This window comes from Ornithorhynchus anatinus, chromosome 1, assembly GCF_004115215.2.
Source record: "Ornithorhynchus anatinus isolate Pmale09 chromosome 1, mOrnAna1.pri.v4, whole genome shotgun sequence".
NCBI lineage: Eukaryota > Metazoa > Chordata > Mammalia > Monotremata > Ornithorhynchidae > Ornithorhynchus > Ornithorhynchus anatinus.
In genome coordinates this window covers 136,681,252-136,700,418 of record NC_041728.1, presented here as the reverse complement: position 1 = coordinate 136,700,418, position 19,167 = coordinate 136,681,252, and the positions used below count along the sequence as shown (strand labels likewise).

Here is a 19,167-nt window from a genome sequence, read left to right as displayed (position 1 = left end):
TTAGTTGATATCGTGCAACCCAATCAGTTGTACCTAAACTGTGAAGACGACCTCAGCACCACTGATGGTTCTTCATCAAGATGCCTCCCAGGGCCGTCCCTAGGGTAGGGAGTTGGGGATAATCACCCTGGGCACCATATTCTGGGGTCCCCTTTCAGTGAGCAAGACTTCAGGGCATCGCTGTCATGTAGGGCAGTGGGGAGAGAGCTGGATGCATTCACAAGCTCAAGTTCCAGACATCCCATTTGCCCCCACCGCCTTGTGCCGTAGTTTATCCCCAGAGACGCGCGTGCCGGGGGGGTACTGCTTCTCAAGGTCCAGCTGGGCAAGGCGGGGTAGGGCGGTAGAGAAGGCATCTGGGTGTCTCGAGACAGAACTTCGGATCTTTAATGATGATGGTATCTGTTAAGCGCTTTCTATGTGCAAAGCACTGTTCTAAGCGCTGGGGATATACAAGGTGATCAGGTTATCCCATGTAGGGTTCATAGTCTTCATCCCCATTTTACAGATGAGGTCAGTGAGGCACAGAGAAGCGAAGTGGCTGGCCCAAGGTCACACAGCAGACAAGTGGTGGAGCCGGGATTGGAACCCATGACCTCTGATTCCCAAGCCCGAGCTCTTGCCACTGAGCCACGCTGCTTAAGTTAATCCTCTCCCGCTCCTTCCATCCCCCAGTTGGTAGGCTTCACTGAAGGTCTTGACCCTACCCAGTAAGACCAGGCTGGTTCTTCACCAAACACTTAATAGCATTTTCTTTACCCAAGAACAATTCCAAAGTTTGACAAAACTCCCCAGAGCCATCCAGAAACAGAAATCAACTTAAAACCCGGGACTTCTGATTCCCTGATTTCCATTTCAAACTTTAATACCGTGATTTAGGACTGTTGTCATCTACAAAGATGGAAGCAGTGTGACTCAGTGGACAGAACCCGGGCTTGGAAGTCAGAGGTCATGGGTTCGAATCCCGTCTCTGCCGCTTGTCAGCTGTGTGACTGTGGGCAAGTCGCTTCACTTCTCTGTGCCTCAGTGACCTCATCTGTACAATGGGGATTAACTGTGCACCCCATGGGGGACAACCTGATTACCCTGTATCCACCGCAGCGCTTAGAACAGTGCTCTGCATATAGTAAGCGCTTAACAAATACCAACGTTATTATGTGTCATCATAAGAATATTATAAAGTTCTGTTACCCAAATCAGTGGTCCATCCATCTCATGTTCTGTCTCCAACTGCACAACTCCCCTTCTAGCTTATGAGCCGCTCGCGGAAAAAAAACGTGTATATCAACACTGTTATATTGGACTCTTCCGAGCACTCAGTACAGTGCTCTGTACACAGTAAGCACTCGATAAATACAATTGATCAATTGTTCGATTGAACAGAATGCTTGGAGGAACCACACGATGGTTTCTAGACTGTGAGCCCATTGTGGGCAGGGATTGTTTCTCTTTGTTGCTGAACTGTACTTTCCAAGCGCTTAGTACAGTGCTCTGCACACAATAAGTGCTCAATAAATGATTGAATGATTGAGTGAATGAATGGTTTCCCTCCTTATCATCCATCTTAATAATTATGCATGTACTTTCTAACATCCATAATTTTTCCCCCACATCCCGAATTTTCCTTCAGGGCAACATCATTCACTCGGTCGTATTTATTGAGCACTTACTGTGTGCAGAGCACTGTATTAAGCGGTTGGAAAGTACAATTCAGCAACAGGTAGAGACAATCCCCACCCAACAACGGGCTCACAGGCTCATGAAAACATTATGCCCATGAGTGCATCCAAACGTTGAACGTAATAATATTTTCAGCCTGTTCACCTTTCTGTGATTACAAATCGACCCATCAGTCGTACTTATTGAGTACTTACTCTATGCGGAGCACTGTACTAAGCGCTTGGGAGAGTACAGTAGAGCAGAGTTGGTAGACATTTTCCCTGCCCATAAGAGCTTACAGTCTAGAGGGGGAGACAGACATGAATATAAATATATTAACAGAGTCGTACGTAAGAGCTGCGGGACTGAGAGTGGGGCCGATAAAGGGCGCAGATCCAACCGCAAGGTTGGCACGAAAGGGAGTGGGAGAAGAGGAAACGAGGGCTTAATCGGGAAAGGCCTCTCGGAGGAGATGTGCTTTTAATAAGCACGTGCTTACCGCTCGCTGGGCGAAATCCCCTGTCTACTTTTCCTTTCCCTTTATCTACTTGCCTCTCTGCTTCTAGTGAAAATTGTCGTCGTTATTCCTAGCTAAAATCCCCTCTCCCTCCTGGTGTCTTCTTTCTCCACGTGTAGCAAACACTATAGAGGAGCAGTAGAGTACAGTAGAGGCACTACTTAGAGAAGTAGCGTGGCTCAGTGGAAAGAGCCCAGGCTTGGGAGTCAGAGGTCACGGGTTCGAATCTCGCTCCGCCACTTGTCGGCTGTGTGACTGTGGGCAAGGCACTTCACTTCTCGGTGCCTCAGTTCCCTCATCTGTAAAATGGGGATGAAGACTGTGAGCCCCACCTGGGACAACCTGATTACAACCTGATTGCTCTGCACGTAGTAAGCGCTTAACAAATACCAACATTATCATTATTATTACAGAGGTTGGAAAGAGAATATGGATGTTGTGATACAAACCGTCATCGGGAAAACAATTGCTTTTTGAGATCGGCTGAAGGCGGGAAGGAAGTCCGTTTAGCAGCAACGGCTTCAGGAAAAAGCACATTAGGCAGGGTTTCTCAGTGCCCCAGGTGTGCTTTAGGTCGAAAATCAGAGCGGGAGGTTACGGGAATGTTTACTGGACTGTGATGAGAGGATCAGTATGCTGACTTCATTCACTTTGCCTTCGCCCCGCGTGTTTCCCTAGGAACTCGGGCAATCGTTCTTTAGTGATATATAATAAATGTACTTAAAATGTGTTTTTCTACTCTTTAGTGAAATATGAAAGGATCAAGTTCTTGGTGATTGCTTTAAAGAACGCTGTAGAAATATATGCTTGGGCTCCTAAACCATATCACAAGTTTATGGCCTTTAAGGTAGGTGTGTGGGGGGGGTAATTGTGGGTGTTTGTACAGTTGCAAAACCAGTTCTTAAAATCAACTGATTTTGTTTTAATGTACCATCATCAACGACGAACGCATATCTCATCACTTCCATCCAGGGACGTCTATATCCTGCCATAATGCCTATTTATAAGACGCAAGTCATGTTTCAGCTGAATGGATAATTATGATAGGCTCCTAGGCAGTGTTAGAAAATATGGTAAATTGTATCGAATCACCATCTTTTTGATGCCCTCAACCTCTTTCGCCCTGAAGACACCTCATAGTCAAAACAGCACATATACGCATTTGGAAACAAACAATGCAGGTCCTGCCCTGGCCTTTGGGTAGTTCATAATCTAGATTGCTCATTTGTTGTGGTCAACCAGTAAGGTGACACTCTTTTTTTTCAATCCTGTCCCAGGCCATCTCACATTCAGGGTTCGGGCCAACAGAAACCTCAGGAATAGTGGTTCCCTAGAATTCAAACTGTCCGTTCAAGACTCAGAGTTTCACTAAGCCTCTCTCTCATCTTGTCCATCAATGGTATTTGAGAACTTATTGTGTGCAGAGCATTGTACTCAGCACTTGGGAGAGTACAGTATAACCGAGTTGGTAAACACGTTCCCTGCCCTCGGTGAGTTTATTCCAAGCTGCGGAGTAATCCAAGAATCCTTTGTTTCAATAACTTCAAATTAATTCTAACTCGGGGTTAGCTAATGGTGATTTTGTTTTCTTGGAAATGTGCTTTTTTTATTTTAATTTTTTCTCCAGTCTTTCTTTCATCTCCATCCAAACGTCGGCTCCTATTGCTTCTGTCTCCTGCCTCTTTGATTCCCCTGGCTCCCCACTGTATTGCCCTTTCTCATTCGCTCAGGCCACTTGTGCAGAGAGGCACAAGTTGCTGCCTTGGGCATAGAACGCAGGCACCGTTCCCTGCTGAGTTACCCCATCTAAACTGTTCCCTCAGCACAAGTGGTTCGTTGGGAATGGGCACGCAGCGACAGTCGTCGGTGGAGACGGGCCGCCCTCCACGACCCTTCGTTAACCGGGAGAAATCTGTGGAGTGTATTTATGTAAGGAATCATCGAAGAGCGCTTACAGATGAATCTTCTTAGGCAAGGAGAGTGGAGCTCTCCAGAGAGATCCCCGCGGGCAGACACCGTGCCATCAAAATCTCATTCCGATCCGCTGCTTCCAGTTTGGCAGTTACGGACGTCAACTTGTTTGGGAAACGCAGAAGGGAAAGCGTATGGTCTCTCAGCGTGGCCTGGTGAAGAACAGTAATAATTATGGTATTTGTTAAGTGCTTACTGTGTGCCAAGCACTGTTCTGAGCACTGGGGTAGATGCAAGGCAATCAGGTTGGACAAGAGTCTCTGTCCCACCTGGGGCTCACAGTCTTAATCCCCATTTTACTGATGAGGAAACTGAGGCGTGGAGAAGTTAAGTGACTTGCCCAAAGTCACGCTGCAGACAAGTGGCAGAGCCGGGCACAGAGCCAAAGCTAGGGCTTGGCGGGGAAGGGAGGGAGAGTCAGCAGATGGCAGAGCGGCTCCCAAGCCAACCCAACACCCCCCTCCCCTCCCTGGGACTGATTTCCCCTCCCCGCACCCACCTGGAGTCCACATTCTCCACAACCCAACCCTTCTGCTCCAAGTTTTACCCTCCCAATAATCTAGCCCCCTGCTCTGAGCCCAACGCTCCCACCCAATCCAGTCCCCTGCTCCAAGTCTGACCACCCCCACTATCAGCAATCCAGCCCCCTCTGCACCAAGTTCAAACCCCCCCAGCCCTGCAAATCCAACCCATGGGGGTCTGCATGCACCTCTCCTGCGATAACAGACTAAGATGGGCATCAGCTTCTGATGAGAAGTAGCATGGTCTGGTGTAAAGAGCACAGGCCTAGGAGTCAGAGGAACTGGGTTCTAATTCAGGCTCTTCCCAGTGCTTGCTGTGTGACTTTAGGTAAGTCAGTTAACTTCTCTGTGCCTCAGTTTCCTCAACAGTAAAATGGGGGTTTTTTCCCCCTTTTTTCCCCTCCCTCCTACTCAGACTGTGAGCTCCATGTGAGACAGGATCTGTGTTCGACATGATTAACTCGGATTTAGAACAGTGTTCAACCCAGAGTAAGTGCTTAACAGATACCATAAAAAAAAGTGATGGGACGGGGGGAACTGGCCCATTGGTCATACGTTCATTCAGTCGTATTTACTGAGCGCTTACTGTGGGTAGACCACTGTACTATAAGCAACTGGGAGAGTATAATGAAACAACAAACGGACAAATTCCCTGCCCTCAGTGAGTTGACATCATGGATAGAGCACGGGCCTGAGAGTCAGAAGGTCATGGATTCTAATCCTGGATCCTCTACTTGTCCTCTGGGTGACCCTGGGAAAGTCACTTCACTTCTCTGAGCCTCAGTTACCTCATCTGGAAAATGGAGATAGAGACTGTGAGCCCCACCTGGGACAGGGACTGTGTCCAACCTGATTAGTATGTATCCACCCCAGCGCTTAGTACAGTCCCTGGCACATAGTAAGCGCCTAACAAATGCCGTAATCATTGTTATTTATTGAGCGCTTACTGTGTGTAAGCATTGTCCTACACATTTGGGAGCTTACAAGATTATAGAGTTTATAGTTGGTAGTGTTGATAGACACAATATATCAAGGAGTTTATAGTCTAGTGAGGGAGACCGACGTTAAAATATACTACGTAGGGGTAACAGAAGAGTATAAGGATACGTACATAAGAGTTGAGGGGCTGGGGCTGGGACTGGGATGAGTATCCAAGTGCTTAAGAGCTACAGATCCAACTGCATAGGAGATGCAGAGAGAGGACAAACAAGGTGGGGAAATGAGAAATACTTGCTTATTGTCATATCGTACTCTCCCGAGAGCTTAATACAGTGCTCTGCACACAGTAAGTGCTCACTAAATACGATTGAATGAATGAATGAAAGTTAAAACTTACACCTTTCTTCCATTTGAAACGGACCGAAGTTATTTTGTCCAGGGCTGATTCTGGAGCAAATGTAATGCCCAAGGTAACGTGAAGACTGATTGAAGGAATCTTTAAAGTCTTTTGCAGATCTCCAACACAAGCCACTGCTTGTTGATCTCACAGTTGAAGAAGGTCAAAGATTAAAGGTGATTTTTGGATCACACACGGGTTTCCATGTGATTGATGTAGATTCAGGAAACTCTTATGACATCTACATACCGTCTCATGTAAGTACAGAGAAACAGAATGTTGTCGAATGTCAGAGAATAATTGGAAATCACACTTAGTTTTTACCATTTGACTTAATCGAATTATTACAGCTAACTGTTCTAAATTTGTCTGGTGCCTGAATTCGTATACTTGCTCTCTCCATTAATTAGCAAACGTGTTGGCAAAAAATATGAAAGTAGTTTCAATAAAATCAGGACACAAACTCCAGTTCCTTACTGGTTAATCTTAACCACTGGATCTTAGGTGGCACATTATATAAAATGGTGAGTATTTTTAGAGGGCTACTTCTTTTAAGTCCCAGATAAAATGTGTTTGTTTTTGTTTTGTTTTAATGTAGATAAAAGTAGCTGGTTAATTCTTTTTCCCGACAAAGACATATCAGGCTCTCCTTTTTCAAGTGATTGGGAAAAAACTGGGGACTGGACTACTATTAGGTTAAATAATTGTTACTTGCTTTGATAGAGAAATCGCTGATTTTCCTAGTTTACTTCTGGATGCCTTCTTGCAGGGTTTGAAAGGGTCAGAAAGACGTGTTTCCTAAAGGAATAAATTTGGTCCTGAGATTCAGGAGATACAAATTCTAATCCCAGCTCTACCACCACCCACCTGTGGGACTTTGGGCATGTCCCTTGACCCTAGTTTCCTCACCTGAAAAATGGGGATTCAATTATTATTATTATAATATTCATTAAGCACGTGTCAAACACTGTTCAGATAGCTGGGGAAGATACAAATTAATCAGGCTGGACAGAGTCCCTGTCCCACATAGGGCTCAAAGTCGAAGGCGAAGAGGTATGAAATCGCCATTTTAAACTCTGGTCCTCATGGGGAGACAGAAACTATGTCCAAATTGATTATCTCATAATCCACCCCGGCACTCAGCACCTAAGTGCTTGAAAGATACCATTTTTTTAATGGGATTTTTTTTTTTTAGAGAAATGTTGCATGCAGTCCTTTGACTGTAATCTGGCAAAGAGAGCCATGAGTCCTGAATGGAATTCAGAACTTCTCAACCACTCCAGTACAGAAAGTGGAGCTAATATATGCATAGTAGGGGAAGGGGGTATTCACACATACACTGTGTCCAGTTTCAGCATTTTAGTTACAGATTTTTTGAAGGCAAAGAAGTCAGCTGGTTGGGGAAAATCTCGGTAGGCCTTGTGTCAGAGAAGTCCCCAAAGAACATGTTATCTGTAAAGTGCTCTGGAGGGGGGTGAGGGGAAAGGATGACGTTGGAAAGACAGGGTAGCGTCTTTGGGGCCTGAGGTGGGGAACCAAATGTATCTTATCTTCATTTTTTCCCTTCCCATGTCTATTGCTCAGCCCCTGACAGTGATGAAGGGTTCTGAATGCAGCATTTTTTTTTTGAAACGGTATTTGTTTAGCACTTACTATGTGCCAGGCATATAAGCTAATCAACTGTGTGCAGTTCTTTTTGTACTGGGCAGGGATGACCAGCAGCATATATGCATTATTCCTGGAGTTGGATGCCTCTTTGGCCGTCTGACTCAAAAATAATAACCGTGATATTTTTAAGGGGTATTTAAGTGCTTACTATGTGCCAAGCACTGTACTAACTGCTGGGGTAAGTATAAGCTAATCAGATCGGACACAGTCCGTGTCCCAGACGGGACTCACGATCTTAATCCCCCATTTTATAGTTGAAGTAACTGAGGCACAGAGAAGTGAAGTGACCCGCCCAAGGTCACACTGTGGTCAAGTGGTGGGGTGGAATTAGAACTCAGGTCCTCTGACTCCCAGGCCCATGCTCTTTTCACTAGGTTACGCTGCTTCCCATCTATGGTATTTATATGGTACAGTACGCTCTGCAAACAGTGAGCGCTCAGTAAATTCGATCGAACGAATGCATTTGTGGCATTTTCCATCTCTGTCCCAAGCTCTTACCTCGTGCCGCACAGTGGGGTAGATCCAGGATAAGCAGACCTGTGGCTCACAGTGTAAGGGGAAGGGACAAAAAGTATTTAATCCTCATTTTACAGATAAGGAAACCAAAGAACCAAGAAGTTAAGTGACTTGCCTGTGGTCACAGCAGGCAAGTGGCAGAGCTAGGATTGGAAACCAGGTCAGCTGTCTTCCAGTCATTCATTCATTCATTCAGTTGTATTTATTGAGCGCTCACTGTGTGCAGAGCACTGTAGTAAGTGCTTGGAAAATACAATTCAGCAACAAATAAGAGGCAATCCCTGTCCACAACAGGCTCACAGTCCAGAAGCGGGGAGACAGGCATCAAAACAAGTAAACAGGTATCAATAACATCATTATAAATAAATAGAATTATAAATATATAAGCATCATTACCTGCACCCTGTTCAATATCGCCCACCCCCAGGCCCACAGCATTTATGTGCATATCTGTAGTTTCTTTATATTAACATTTTTTTCCCCTTCTGGACTATAAGCTCACTGTGAGCAGGGAATGTGTCCATTTCTTGGTAGAGCATACTCTCCCAAGCGCTTAATACAGTGCTCAGCACACAGCAAGCACTCGATAAATACGATCGAGTGAACTGAATGAATGAATGAATTATTTTGATAGCTTTAAAATTTGTCAGTGACTTGGGATGTCAGAATGGGTGCCAGTCATCAATTTGGAACAGCACAAATTGTGTTCCCCTTCTAACCTCTAGAGCTGGAGTATTTCCTGGCAGTTTTACTTCCAGATGCCTGATTCCTGTCCTGACCTAAAATAAGAATATTGTCAACATTGCTATGGTATTTGTTAAGCACTTATGACACGTCAAGCATTTTTTCTAAGCTTTGAAGTAGATACCAGTTAATTAGGTTGGACAAAATTCCTGTTACGCGTGGGGCTCACAGCCTAAGTAATAGCCCCAGGAACGTAGATTTCGAACCCCATGTAGGACACCCCCTGTGTTTGACCTGATTATCTTGTATCTGACCCAGTGCTTTGTCCAGTCCCTGGCACATAGTAAGTGCTTAACAATTACCAATAAAAAAAAAAATCACAATTCCATCAGTTTGGGATCAATATGCAGTCGGATCTCTCTTCTCTTCTTGGTTTGCTTTTTCCGAGCCAATTGAATGCCCGCTCTTTGTTTCTCCTACAGATTCAGGGCAATATCACTCCTCATGCTATTGTCATCTTGCCTAAAACGGATGGAATGGAAATGCTTGTGTGCTACGAAGATGAGGGGGTGTATGTAAACACCTATGGCCGAATAACTAAAGATGTGGTGCTTCAGTGGGGAGAAATGCCCACCTCTGTGGGTAGGTTAACCCTTCCTTTTCTCCTTCAACAATTACACCCCCAAAATGAGTCGAAAGTCAAGAAAAGTGAAACAACTATTTGATTCCACAAAAGTCTGTGAATAACACTTGTAAGAGCTGCTTTGTACGTTTATCTCAAATCATATGTCGTTTTTGTGGTTTAGATGTGAACAGATACTGTAAATTTTTGCCCATCTAATGTTTTTAATGCAGTTTTGGAAATTCCTTTTGACAGCCTACATTCATTCCAATCAAATAATGGGCTGGGGAGAGAAAGCTATTGAGATCCGTTCAGTGGAAACAGGACATTTGGATGGAGTATTTATGCATAAGCGAGCTCAAAGGTTAAAGTTTCTATGTGAAAGAAATGATAAGGTAAATCCGTTTCAACATTTGCATTAGTGTTTGCATTTTAAGAGACCGCCAGGTACCTGTGAAACCTTCATTTTCTTTTACGCTGAATTTGATCTGATCTGGGCTGAGCCATTTATACAGTCTAAACTGTCACTGTTTGATGTGATCAAGATGAGTAGTTGAAAGATCTCTCTCCGAAACACACATACACACACGCACACACACACACAAACACGCCACAAACAACCCAAAATAATTTAGAAAACTATTCCCTCTGTTCAGTATTTGGGGCATTGCATTGCCTGGTGCTAATTCAATCAGATTTCCACTCAACCCTAATGTTAAACAGATTCCTACTGAAATCAAAATAGGACATTTGGCTCATCTTGGCTCTGAAGTGACCACAGATGCTACAGGATAGAGAGGCAGAACAGCCTTCTGTCACCTGGAGCAAGTTGTAACAAACTGCACCCAAGACACTCAGATTTGCACCCCCCACACTGACACATTTTCTTGCTCTCCGTCTCCTCCCCCATCCCCCTCCGCCCCCCAATCCCTCCACCCCAGTTCAAACACCCTTAGCTAAGAAGAGACAAGGGGAAGGGACTCTAAAGGACACATCCCCCTCTTCTGAAATAGCTAGACCTCTGGGTTCCCACTCCAGCCATCTTGAGAGACTCTTGAAGTGCTTTGATTCTCACACTTCTGAGGCTCTTTCGACAGCTAGAGTTTGGCCTCAGCAGTTTGGTCTTTCTCTTCTCGTGAACCCTCTGGGCCGTGCTCTGGGTGGGTAGCTTGAAACCACTACACGCCTGCCTCGCCCCCTTGCTAAGATTATCTCCCATATCTCTTGTTCTCTGTCAAGCTAGGCCGCAGTTGGGAATCGGCGACCCTCACGGAAGCTTTCACGCTGCCCTGTCAGCGCCTCCACAAAGGCTTCTGGGAGGTCTGTCGTGGAAGAGAACACAACCGTTGGCCACATAACCTGTCCCCTATCCCCTCAGAGGCCAGTCTGACCTGGGGTGAGCTGGCCCGGTGTGTATAGTTAGGCTCGGAAGTGGGTCAACGATAGTTTGAAGGATCCTGGAGATCTATGGTTGGTTCTAGAATGTCTCTACAGGGCCATGTCTGGCCTTGCAAACCAGGTCTTTCATGGAATAGAGTCCTCAGTTCAGCCCTAAAACCAACCCAGGCTCCCTCAGGCGCTTTCAGCAGGGGCTAATCCAGGGCATCCTAGGCCCATGTTGAGCTGACCACCCCCCTCCGCCCCTCAGTAGGACGCACAACACAGAGCTGTGCCAGAACTAGACCAGTTTCCCAGCAGGGTCGACTGCAGACAAACTCTCTTGGATTCTTTTCCGTGTCACTTCTCAGGTGTGCTCAGGTGGGCCTCTGTCTGGAGAGCACATCTCCCCTTGTTGCTATATGCATCTGCCTTTAGCTCTACTCATTCAGGCCATAGCCATTTACAGTCACTTCAGTGGAGCTTCCCGAGAAGCAGTTGTCCGTAACGATGGTCTTCTGCAGAAGTTGCCAGAAAGGGGAGGAGGTAGTAAAGGAAGAGCAGAAAAGACACCAACGTAGCAGTTGGAAATAGCCAGGTTCCAGACAGTGTAAAGGAAGATTATCCCAATTGGGATAATTGTTCCTTATCACTGATGCGGTGGTTTTTGGCTGTAGTTTGGGCAGATAAGACTGTAATCTTCCCAAACCCAGGACTCTGGCTGGTCGCAGCCAATAGATCAGATAACTTCAAATCAGTGGCATTTATTGAGCACTTACCTTGTGCAGAGCACTGTACCAAGTACTTGGGAGATTATAGTTCAACAGAGTTGGTAGACATGTTCCCCACCCACGACGATCTTACAGTCTAGAGGGGGAGACAGAAATTAATATAAATAATTTACAGAAGAATATAAATTACAGAGAGGTCAGAGAGGTGTATAGCAACAAGGGGAGATGTACTCCCGAGATAAAGGCACAGAGCAGACCCGAGGAGTGACATGAAATCAGTAGAGATTTGGCTCTGTCTCTCTGCTGAGGGAAAAGGGATGAGAAGTTTTAGGCTTAGTGAAAGCGTTCTGCTCATTCAGGCCCTTGCTACGTAAAATGGCGGCTCACCTGGCGGGCTTGACAGAGAACCCTAATTCACCCTCATGAGACCAACTGGGGAAACGATGAATCGCTGACTCGAGCATTAGGATGATCCCAGAAGCCAAAAACCTGAACTTTAGATAGAGTTACCGGCCCCAGATTGGGAAGGGGGACTGTGCCAGCATGAATAATGGGCCTGTTCAGAGAAGCCTATAAGACCCTAAGTAAACTTAGGACTTCCCGGATCCTGATAGCAGCACCACCCTCCCTTGGAAAACTTATCCCCACAAAATGGCTTGATGTAAAAAAGAACTAAAGGCCCATTACTGCGGTGTAGCCTAAAGCCTTCCTGGGTCCAGTGCACGCTATTAAAGATGATAACAGTGCCAAGCCCGAGACTGACAGGAATGCTTCCGCAAAGTACCGTACACCTCCCGGCACTTTTATAGACACTCACGCATGAGGCTGAAAAGTTGACACATAACAAAGGCCCAGGAGAGAAAGAGTGGAAGGACGGTTGAAAAAAGAAAAAGGCATGCAGTTGAACTAATTTCTTTTTAATTTCAAACAGGTGTTTTTTGCATCCGTGCGATCGGGAGGAAGTAGCCAAGTGTTTTTCATGACCCTCAACAGAAATTCCATGATGAACTGGTAACGGAAGAGCACTTGGCACTTATCTTCGTGGCGTTATTTCTAATTTAAAAGAACAAGTACCCATGTGGACTCAAGCCAGTCTAGAGGCAGATTCGGAAGGCTCGAGGAATACACTGCTTTTCCCCTCCCGCCGTCAAATACAGTACATCCTTCATTGCCGCAGCCTGGTTGAGAAAGAGAGAGCGAGAAAGAGAAACGAATTTCCCGGAGACCCCTAAGAATGCTGTGTTGGTTGTCTTCGGACAAAGAACGAACCCACGAACTTGGAAGTCAGAGTTGTGAGCCCTGAGTGGTCTTCTGATTAAGCTGTGTAATAGTGGGTTTTGAATTTTTCTGGTTTTTTTTTTCCTTTCCTTGTCCCTTACCTTGTAAGACTGGAGAAGAAAATAACGTCAAGAAAACAAGTCTGTCTTTAATTCTGTCTGCCTGCTAGCGTTAAGTACACAGTATGTTGTAAAATTGCCACTTTCCAATGGCGAGAGACAGCACAATAAATGTACCTTTTATCTTTCCCTGAAGGCCATAACTGTATAGCTGGGTAATTTTCAAAATCTTTTGCCTTCACCCACATGCAAGTTGCATTTTGACAGCAACTGGTTAATGAATTTTTAAAAGAGAAAAAAAAATATTAGTTTTCCCCTCTTTTGGGAAATAGATTATAAATGGCTAAACTACTAGCCTTAGACTAATAAAATCAACTACCATTTCTGTCAGTCTTGTCGGTCCATATTGGGATGCGGACCTTAACGTGATGGTTTTGTGTCGATGGGGATAGTAGTGCCATTTGGTTGAATCGCTCTGGAGTTGGAGTCTTTAGCCTACCTTCCTCACAGTCCTATTACGCAGCAGGTCAGGGCAAAAGAGTGGGATGGCAGGTGGGTTTCAGAGAAATGAAGGATCGCTGCCGTGGCCAACAGAGCTATAATATGTAGAATAAGGCACAAAGCCACCTGGGTCAAAGAGGTTCTTTGTCGTAGGCCTTTATTACGCCTGGACCTTTCGGTATGCTCAGCTTCTGCCCCCCGTGGATTGAGACGGCGATTGTCCGGACTTCGGTCGGTCTTGCCTGTCCCCTGAGGGTGCTCCGCGCTAGAGGAGAAAACTGTGATTTAAAAACGCAACTAAGGAGAAAGCTTTTGAGATGCCCGCGTCCTCCGTGTTGGCGACAGGGGCCACTAGACTCCAAAGCCAACCCGAGGTCCAACGGGCATCGGGGGCTCAGAATGGACAGAACTTGGATGCCAGGGTTTTGACCAAAGTTCTGAGACTAAACATTTTACCTTCCTCCAAATTACCCAACATACAGTCAACAACATCTGTGCAGAAATATCTGTGTATTTAGTTCAGGTTGAATTGTGTCCTTATAAACTCTTGCTCAGATGATTTGAAATTTAAGTGAGTGTCTGGGAATTATTTTTTCAATAGCTACAAGCATGGCTGCCTGTGGTATTAAGATGTTGCATAACGGTATCTGTGTTGCGCTTCCTGTTTTTAACCTACCTCGTTTTGTTTTGTTTTTGTTTCTCTGTTCATCACAGCAGTGTTACCTCCAGGAGACATATAGAGAGCTCAACTGGCAATCTCAGGTGTATTCAGTCATTACAAAAACAAAAACAGTAGTTGCTCCAATTACTATCCTTTGATAATTCCAAAAAAAATAAAAAATCGATGTGGTGGCTTGTTCCCAGGATACTGTGCAGCTATAGTAATGGATTGTGGAATCCATTATTCTGCTGATATTTGCTTAAAATAATAGAAATTGAGCAGCTGGGTGTGCTATTAATGAGAACAAAACACAAATCAGGAATGCAGAGCAAATGCAAAATGGTGATTTGGGGGAAAACACTCTAGTTTCAATCTGACATTAAGTACTATAAAGGTGGCTTAGTCATTTGCATTTTACTGAACAGGTAATTGTTAAGGAATTGAACGAAGGATTATCTCTGAGTGATCAGAGGTGTCCTAGTGGTGATCTAATTGCAAAAAATCAATCAAATTTTCCTGTTCTCATTTTTACTGCTGTAGTTGTTCTGTTGGATAATAGTCTATTTTCAAATTCAGTGCAACCGATTCAGCAATAAACTTTATGATTGAACCTAACAGCTACTGTAATTGTTGAACGGTGAACAAAAAATGGAATCTCATCACTGAATGAGATTGCCACCTGCTCTTTATATTGCTGCTGTGGCAGATGAAATCAGAAGCTTCTTGAATTATGTTGCCAACTGATAAGCGTTTTGGATTTTTTTTTTCCCAAGTGACAGAACACACAGCTTTAAATGATTTTTTATTCTGGGTTTTGGGGTACAGTTAAGAAATAAAAGGGAATCATTGTGTTTAACCATAAGGTAGTTTGTGAATGTATTTTTTAAAACCTAGATTCATTGAAACAAAACCATAAGGAAACAATATTAATGCAGTCTTGTTTACAGTATGTACATTAACATAACATAGGACATAAGCATTTCTGGTGCCAACAACAATAAAACACAAAAATTAAACATCAAGCCATGCCTTTTATATTTTTGTATTAACACTTTTCAACTGGGTACTAACCATAAGCACGTAAGAAATTCCCCCCCAAAAAACCTTATGTTAACCGTTAATTACAAAATATTTTTCATCACATGGCATTCAGCCTATTGTTTCTGGGGCCTGTCCCATACAGACATACAGATTTCTTTAAGATCTTGTCTCATGTCTTTTTCCAATGCCCAAATCTTTGTTGTTGTTGTTTTTTTAAATTTTAGGTTTTTTTGGGTTTTTTACTCTTAGTTTGTTGGGGGTTTTTTGTAAAGGATTTTTGAAATTTTAAAAACATTCTTAAATTTTCTTGTTCAGTTTTTCTTCCTGACATTTTTTGGTTGTAGCTGTATTTTATTTTTAATGGACTAATGGAAGAAAAATAACACAGTCATTTTTAATAATAAAATGGCTATCAAGGGAATTGCAAGTGTGTCTATAGTACTAATAATTGTGATATTTGTTAAGTGCTCACCATGTGCCACGCACTGTACTCAGTGCTGGGGTAGATGCAAGATAATCAAATCGGACACAGTCCCTGTCCCATGTGGGCCTCATTGTCTAAGTAGAAAAGAGAACAGGTATTGAATCTCCTTTTACAGATGAGGAAATTGAGCCACGGAGATGTTAACTGACCTTCCCGAGGTCTCTGAGTGGGCAAGTGGCAGAGCCGGGATTTGAACTCAGAACCCAGGCCCCTGCGCTTTCCACTAGACCACACTGCTTTCCACTCAGCACCGGTTGATCCATCTTTTAGACAAAGCAGTTCAACTACTTAGCAGAGCGACCTCTCCTGGGTATTCATAACCCTTTGTGGCATTTCACTGTGCCTAATGGAAGTCATTAACTACCCCCTGCCAGCCTTCTAATTCCATTTATCTTCGTGGAAGTCACAGCCAAACCATACCATAGAATAAACATGGAAGCAGCTTTGGCAGAATTATACATTTTTAAGATTAGATTTTGGATGCTTCCCTCTTTTTAAAAAAAAATTTGAGAAATCCTTTTATGTTGGTATTTCAAGCAGCTCCCTAAAAGTCCCCAGGGCTGTTCATTTATTACCTGAAGTAAGAAATGAGGGGGTAGAGGGTGTTTTATGTTGAATACCACTTGCTTCCCTTTCCTAGATAAAGGACAAATGTTCAGGGACAGGTGCAGATTCATATCTCCAAGCTTGGTAAATCCTTTCCAGGTTTAGCATCCAGCCTTCCTTGTAAAAATATCCCAATTCATGGATGTAAGAACCCGCTAACATTTTGTCGTCTGCTTTTGTGCCTGTCACTTTCTTACCTTCAGTGGCAGTTTGGTGTCTCCAAGTCTTCCTGTTCCATATGAATAAGAAGGGAAATCTGGACTTCAGGCAGCTGTCGGTTTGTTTGTGTGTATTGCCAGACAGGGTGACGTGGTCGCCACCCGTTTCCACGTTCCATTAAGTTTTAGAGAGGTGAAGTCCATTTGTTTCCATTCCGTGTTCCAAGTGATGTAATTTCGTGTCCAGAGTGTGAAACTAGCTTTTAGTGTGAACAATGTGCTGCCCTTGGAAGTCTGTCTTAAAAGCATTATTTGCATATGTGCTAATTGCTTTGAAATTTGCGTGAGGCGTGCCGTGTTGTTAAAAGTAAGATACTGAAATAGCATTGGTTTCTCTTGCTGGAAGGAAATATGGTCAATTCCTAATCGTTTTCGTGGTGATTCAAAAAGAACCAGGAACGTTGCCTTTCATTCGATCCACAACGTACCTTTGAGTGATTAATTACCTAATGGTTTGTCGAGATGAAGTCTTCTTGCCTTGCGGTTCCAGAGGATGCAATAATGTGCTTCCCTGGGTACAACAATTCACTCCCGTTCTTCCCATGTTCTCCCCAGGAGCTAGGCTTATTCCCAATTCCTGGGCAATAGTTGTGCAGACTATGGTGGCACACCTATCTGCCATGAAGCCCTCCTTCCACCTACATGAAGGTGTACATGGGGAAATACTTTGTGGGGAGATGGGGGGAATAGGCAGGAAGCAGCATGGCCTAGTGGGTAGAGCACGGGCCTGGGAGTCAGAAGGTCATGAGTCCCAATCCCCGCTCCACCGCTTGTCTGCTGTGTGGCCTTGGGCAAGTCACTTACTTGCAAGTCAAGAAGGACAGGGACTGTTTCTGACCTGATTTTCTTGTGTCCACCCCAGCGCTTAGTACAGTGCTTGGCTCATAGAAAGCATTTAACAGATACCACAATTATTATTATCTAAAGTATCTGCAGCATAGGTGGGAAAATGTGAGAGGAGGAGGAGGTCAACCGTATCTCTCTGAGAACTTACAGTAGACCATTGTTTTCCTAGCCAAAAAAGGAGAGAAGTGGACTCGGTATATTTCAACTAAACCAACAAATCTGGCCCTTTCACTGAGGCTAGGTTGTTACCAGCTGTGTGAAATGAGTTAAAATCTCTCTGGATGGATTGAGTAGCATGTGCGTGTGGTTCAGTAAAGCTAATCAAGCCCTCACTTCAGCTAGAACAACAGGGCCAAGCATGTTCCTTTAGGGGTTCCGAAAGGAAACAAGGCCCTTGATGTAGACTTCTGAGCAGCAAGGGAGAATCTTCCCCAGTTCTGGAAATTCAGAAGTTGAATTTCAGGTGAACGTATTGTTTAGTTGTTGCTAGATAGTTATGACTTGATTCAGCAGGTTTTTTCTGTAGAAGATTGAGGAGTTTCATAGCATGAAGCATCAGATTTCACTTCGACACTTGCTGATGAAGAGGGATCATGGTTCAAAGGACCCCCAAAACATATTTTTAATGAAAGCATTTTACCGCAATTTAAGGCCCCAAATCGATTTGACTAAGTTAAAGTACCAAATTTGTTTATTCATCATGGTTGCGGAGGGCAAACAGTTCAGTTCCAGCTTATGTGTATATATATATATATATATGAATATATATAGCATTTCTATGACTTCCATAAAATGACACCAAGAATTAATATTAAAACAGGAAAAAAGAGTCCTGTCACAATGTGTAAATTATGAAGTGAAACGTGTTCAGTACCTTTTATCATAAAAACAATTATAATAATCATAATTATGGTATTTTTAAGCACTTCCTATGTGCTAGGCACTGTACTATGCACTGGGAATGACTAGTTGCCTACAAATCTCAAATGAGTAATGTTCAAGTCCTTAGGAAGAGGCTCAGCATTTGGGAGGTTCTCACTAAATCCTATCAATTGCATTTGGAAATCTCAAATTTCCTAGTGAGTTCCACATTCCCACTGATAGGGGATGAACCTAAAATTAGCAATAAATACAATCGTTCTAATCTGTTTTCAAATCTAATTTTATCATTTTGTAGGTTCCCATTAGGAATTAAATGCTGTCAAATCATGATGAGTGAATTCTTGCAGTTGCAGTTGTTTTATCTAGAACTCCTGTCCTTGCAGTGGTCTGAGACTGAGGGGGATGTGTCCCATGAGGCTCATCGAACATTTGTGATGGCCTTCACCCCGGGAGTATTGTACAACTTTTGGTTGTAGAGTGTGGATCTCATGCAAAATTATGATTTGAAAAAAAATTGATGAACTTATTGATCATCCAGTTACGCTTTATCCATCTTTCCCCTACCTCATCCCCCCAAAAATCCTTCTTAATGGATTTTCTGTTTTAGTTCTGTTTTTAAAACAAACATGAAGACCTCCAACAGATTGTTAGGACAAAATCTGGTCATTTTAAATGGAAAAAATGAGGAATTTGCTAACTTTTTAATCATGTAGGTAACTGTCAAGGAGGGTTGACTAACAAGCAATGTTTGTTCCACTGTCAGACAGAGAACCCTAGGCTGATGGAGCCATCAATCTGATCCAGCAAGTGGCATAAGAAAAGCAGCACTGTTTTTCCTGGGTTGTACAGATTTATTTTAAGATTATCAGCATTGCAGTACCAAGAGGGTTCTTTTTTTTTCTTTTCCTTTTTTTGTCCACAGGCTTTTTTTTAAAAAAAAAATGCAAGCCTTTCTGAAAAACAAATAGAAATAATACCCTCCAAGGGAA

At 43.7% G+C, this 19,167-nt stretch overlaps 1 protein-coding gene and 1 non-coding gene across 11 annotated transcripts in view; both read left to right on the top strand.

Moving 5' to 3' along the window:
• Window positions 1–15,123, top strand: part of TNIK (TRAF2 and NCK interacting kinase) — a 484,943-nt gene extending 469,820 nt beyond the window's left edge. For 8 of the 10 annotated variants that reach the window (XM_029061407.2, XM_029061401.2, XM_029061394.2 and 5 more), the window contains 5 exons: window positions 2,923–3,023; window positions 6,112–6,261; window positions 9,355–9,514; window positions 9,750–9,889; window positions 12,534–15,123. In XM_029061407.2, coding sequence (XP_028917240.1) covers window positions 2,923–3,023; window positions 6,112–6,261; window positions 9,355–9,514; window positions 9,750–9,889; window positions 12,534–12,617 — 635 coding nt within the window. In that variant the 3' untranslated portion in view covers window positions 12,618–15,123. Of the gene's footprint in view, window positions 1–2,922; window positions 3,024–6,111; window positions 6,262–9,354; window positions 9,515–9,727; window positions 9,890–12,533 lie in introns of those variants that run through there. The other 2 variants (XM_029061416.2, XM_029061412.2) reach the window with 2 other exon arrangements.
• Window positions 10,536–10,590, top strand: MIR7422A (microRNA mir-7422a). The gene has a single exon (NR_127409.1). It is a non-coding gene; the product is annotated as a microRNA mir-7422a (primary transcript).
• Window positions 15,124–19,167: the final 4,044 nt, after the last annotated feature.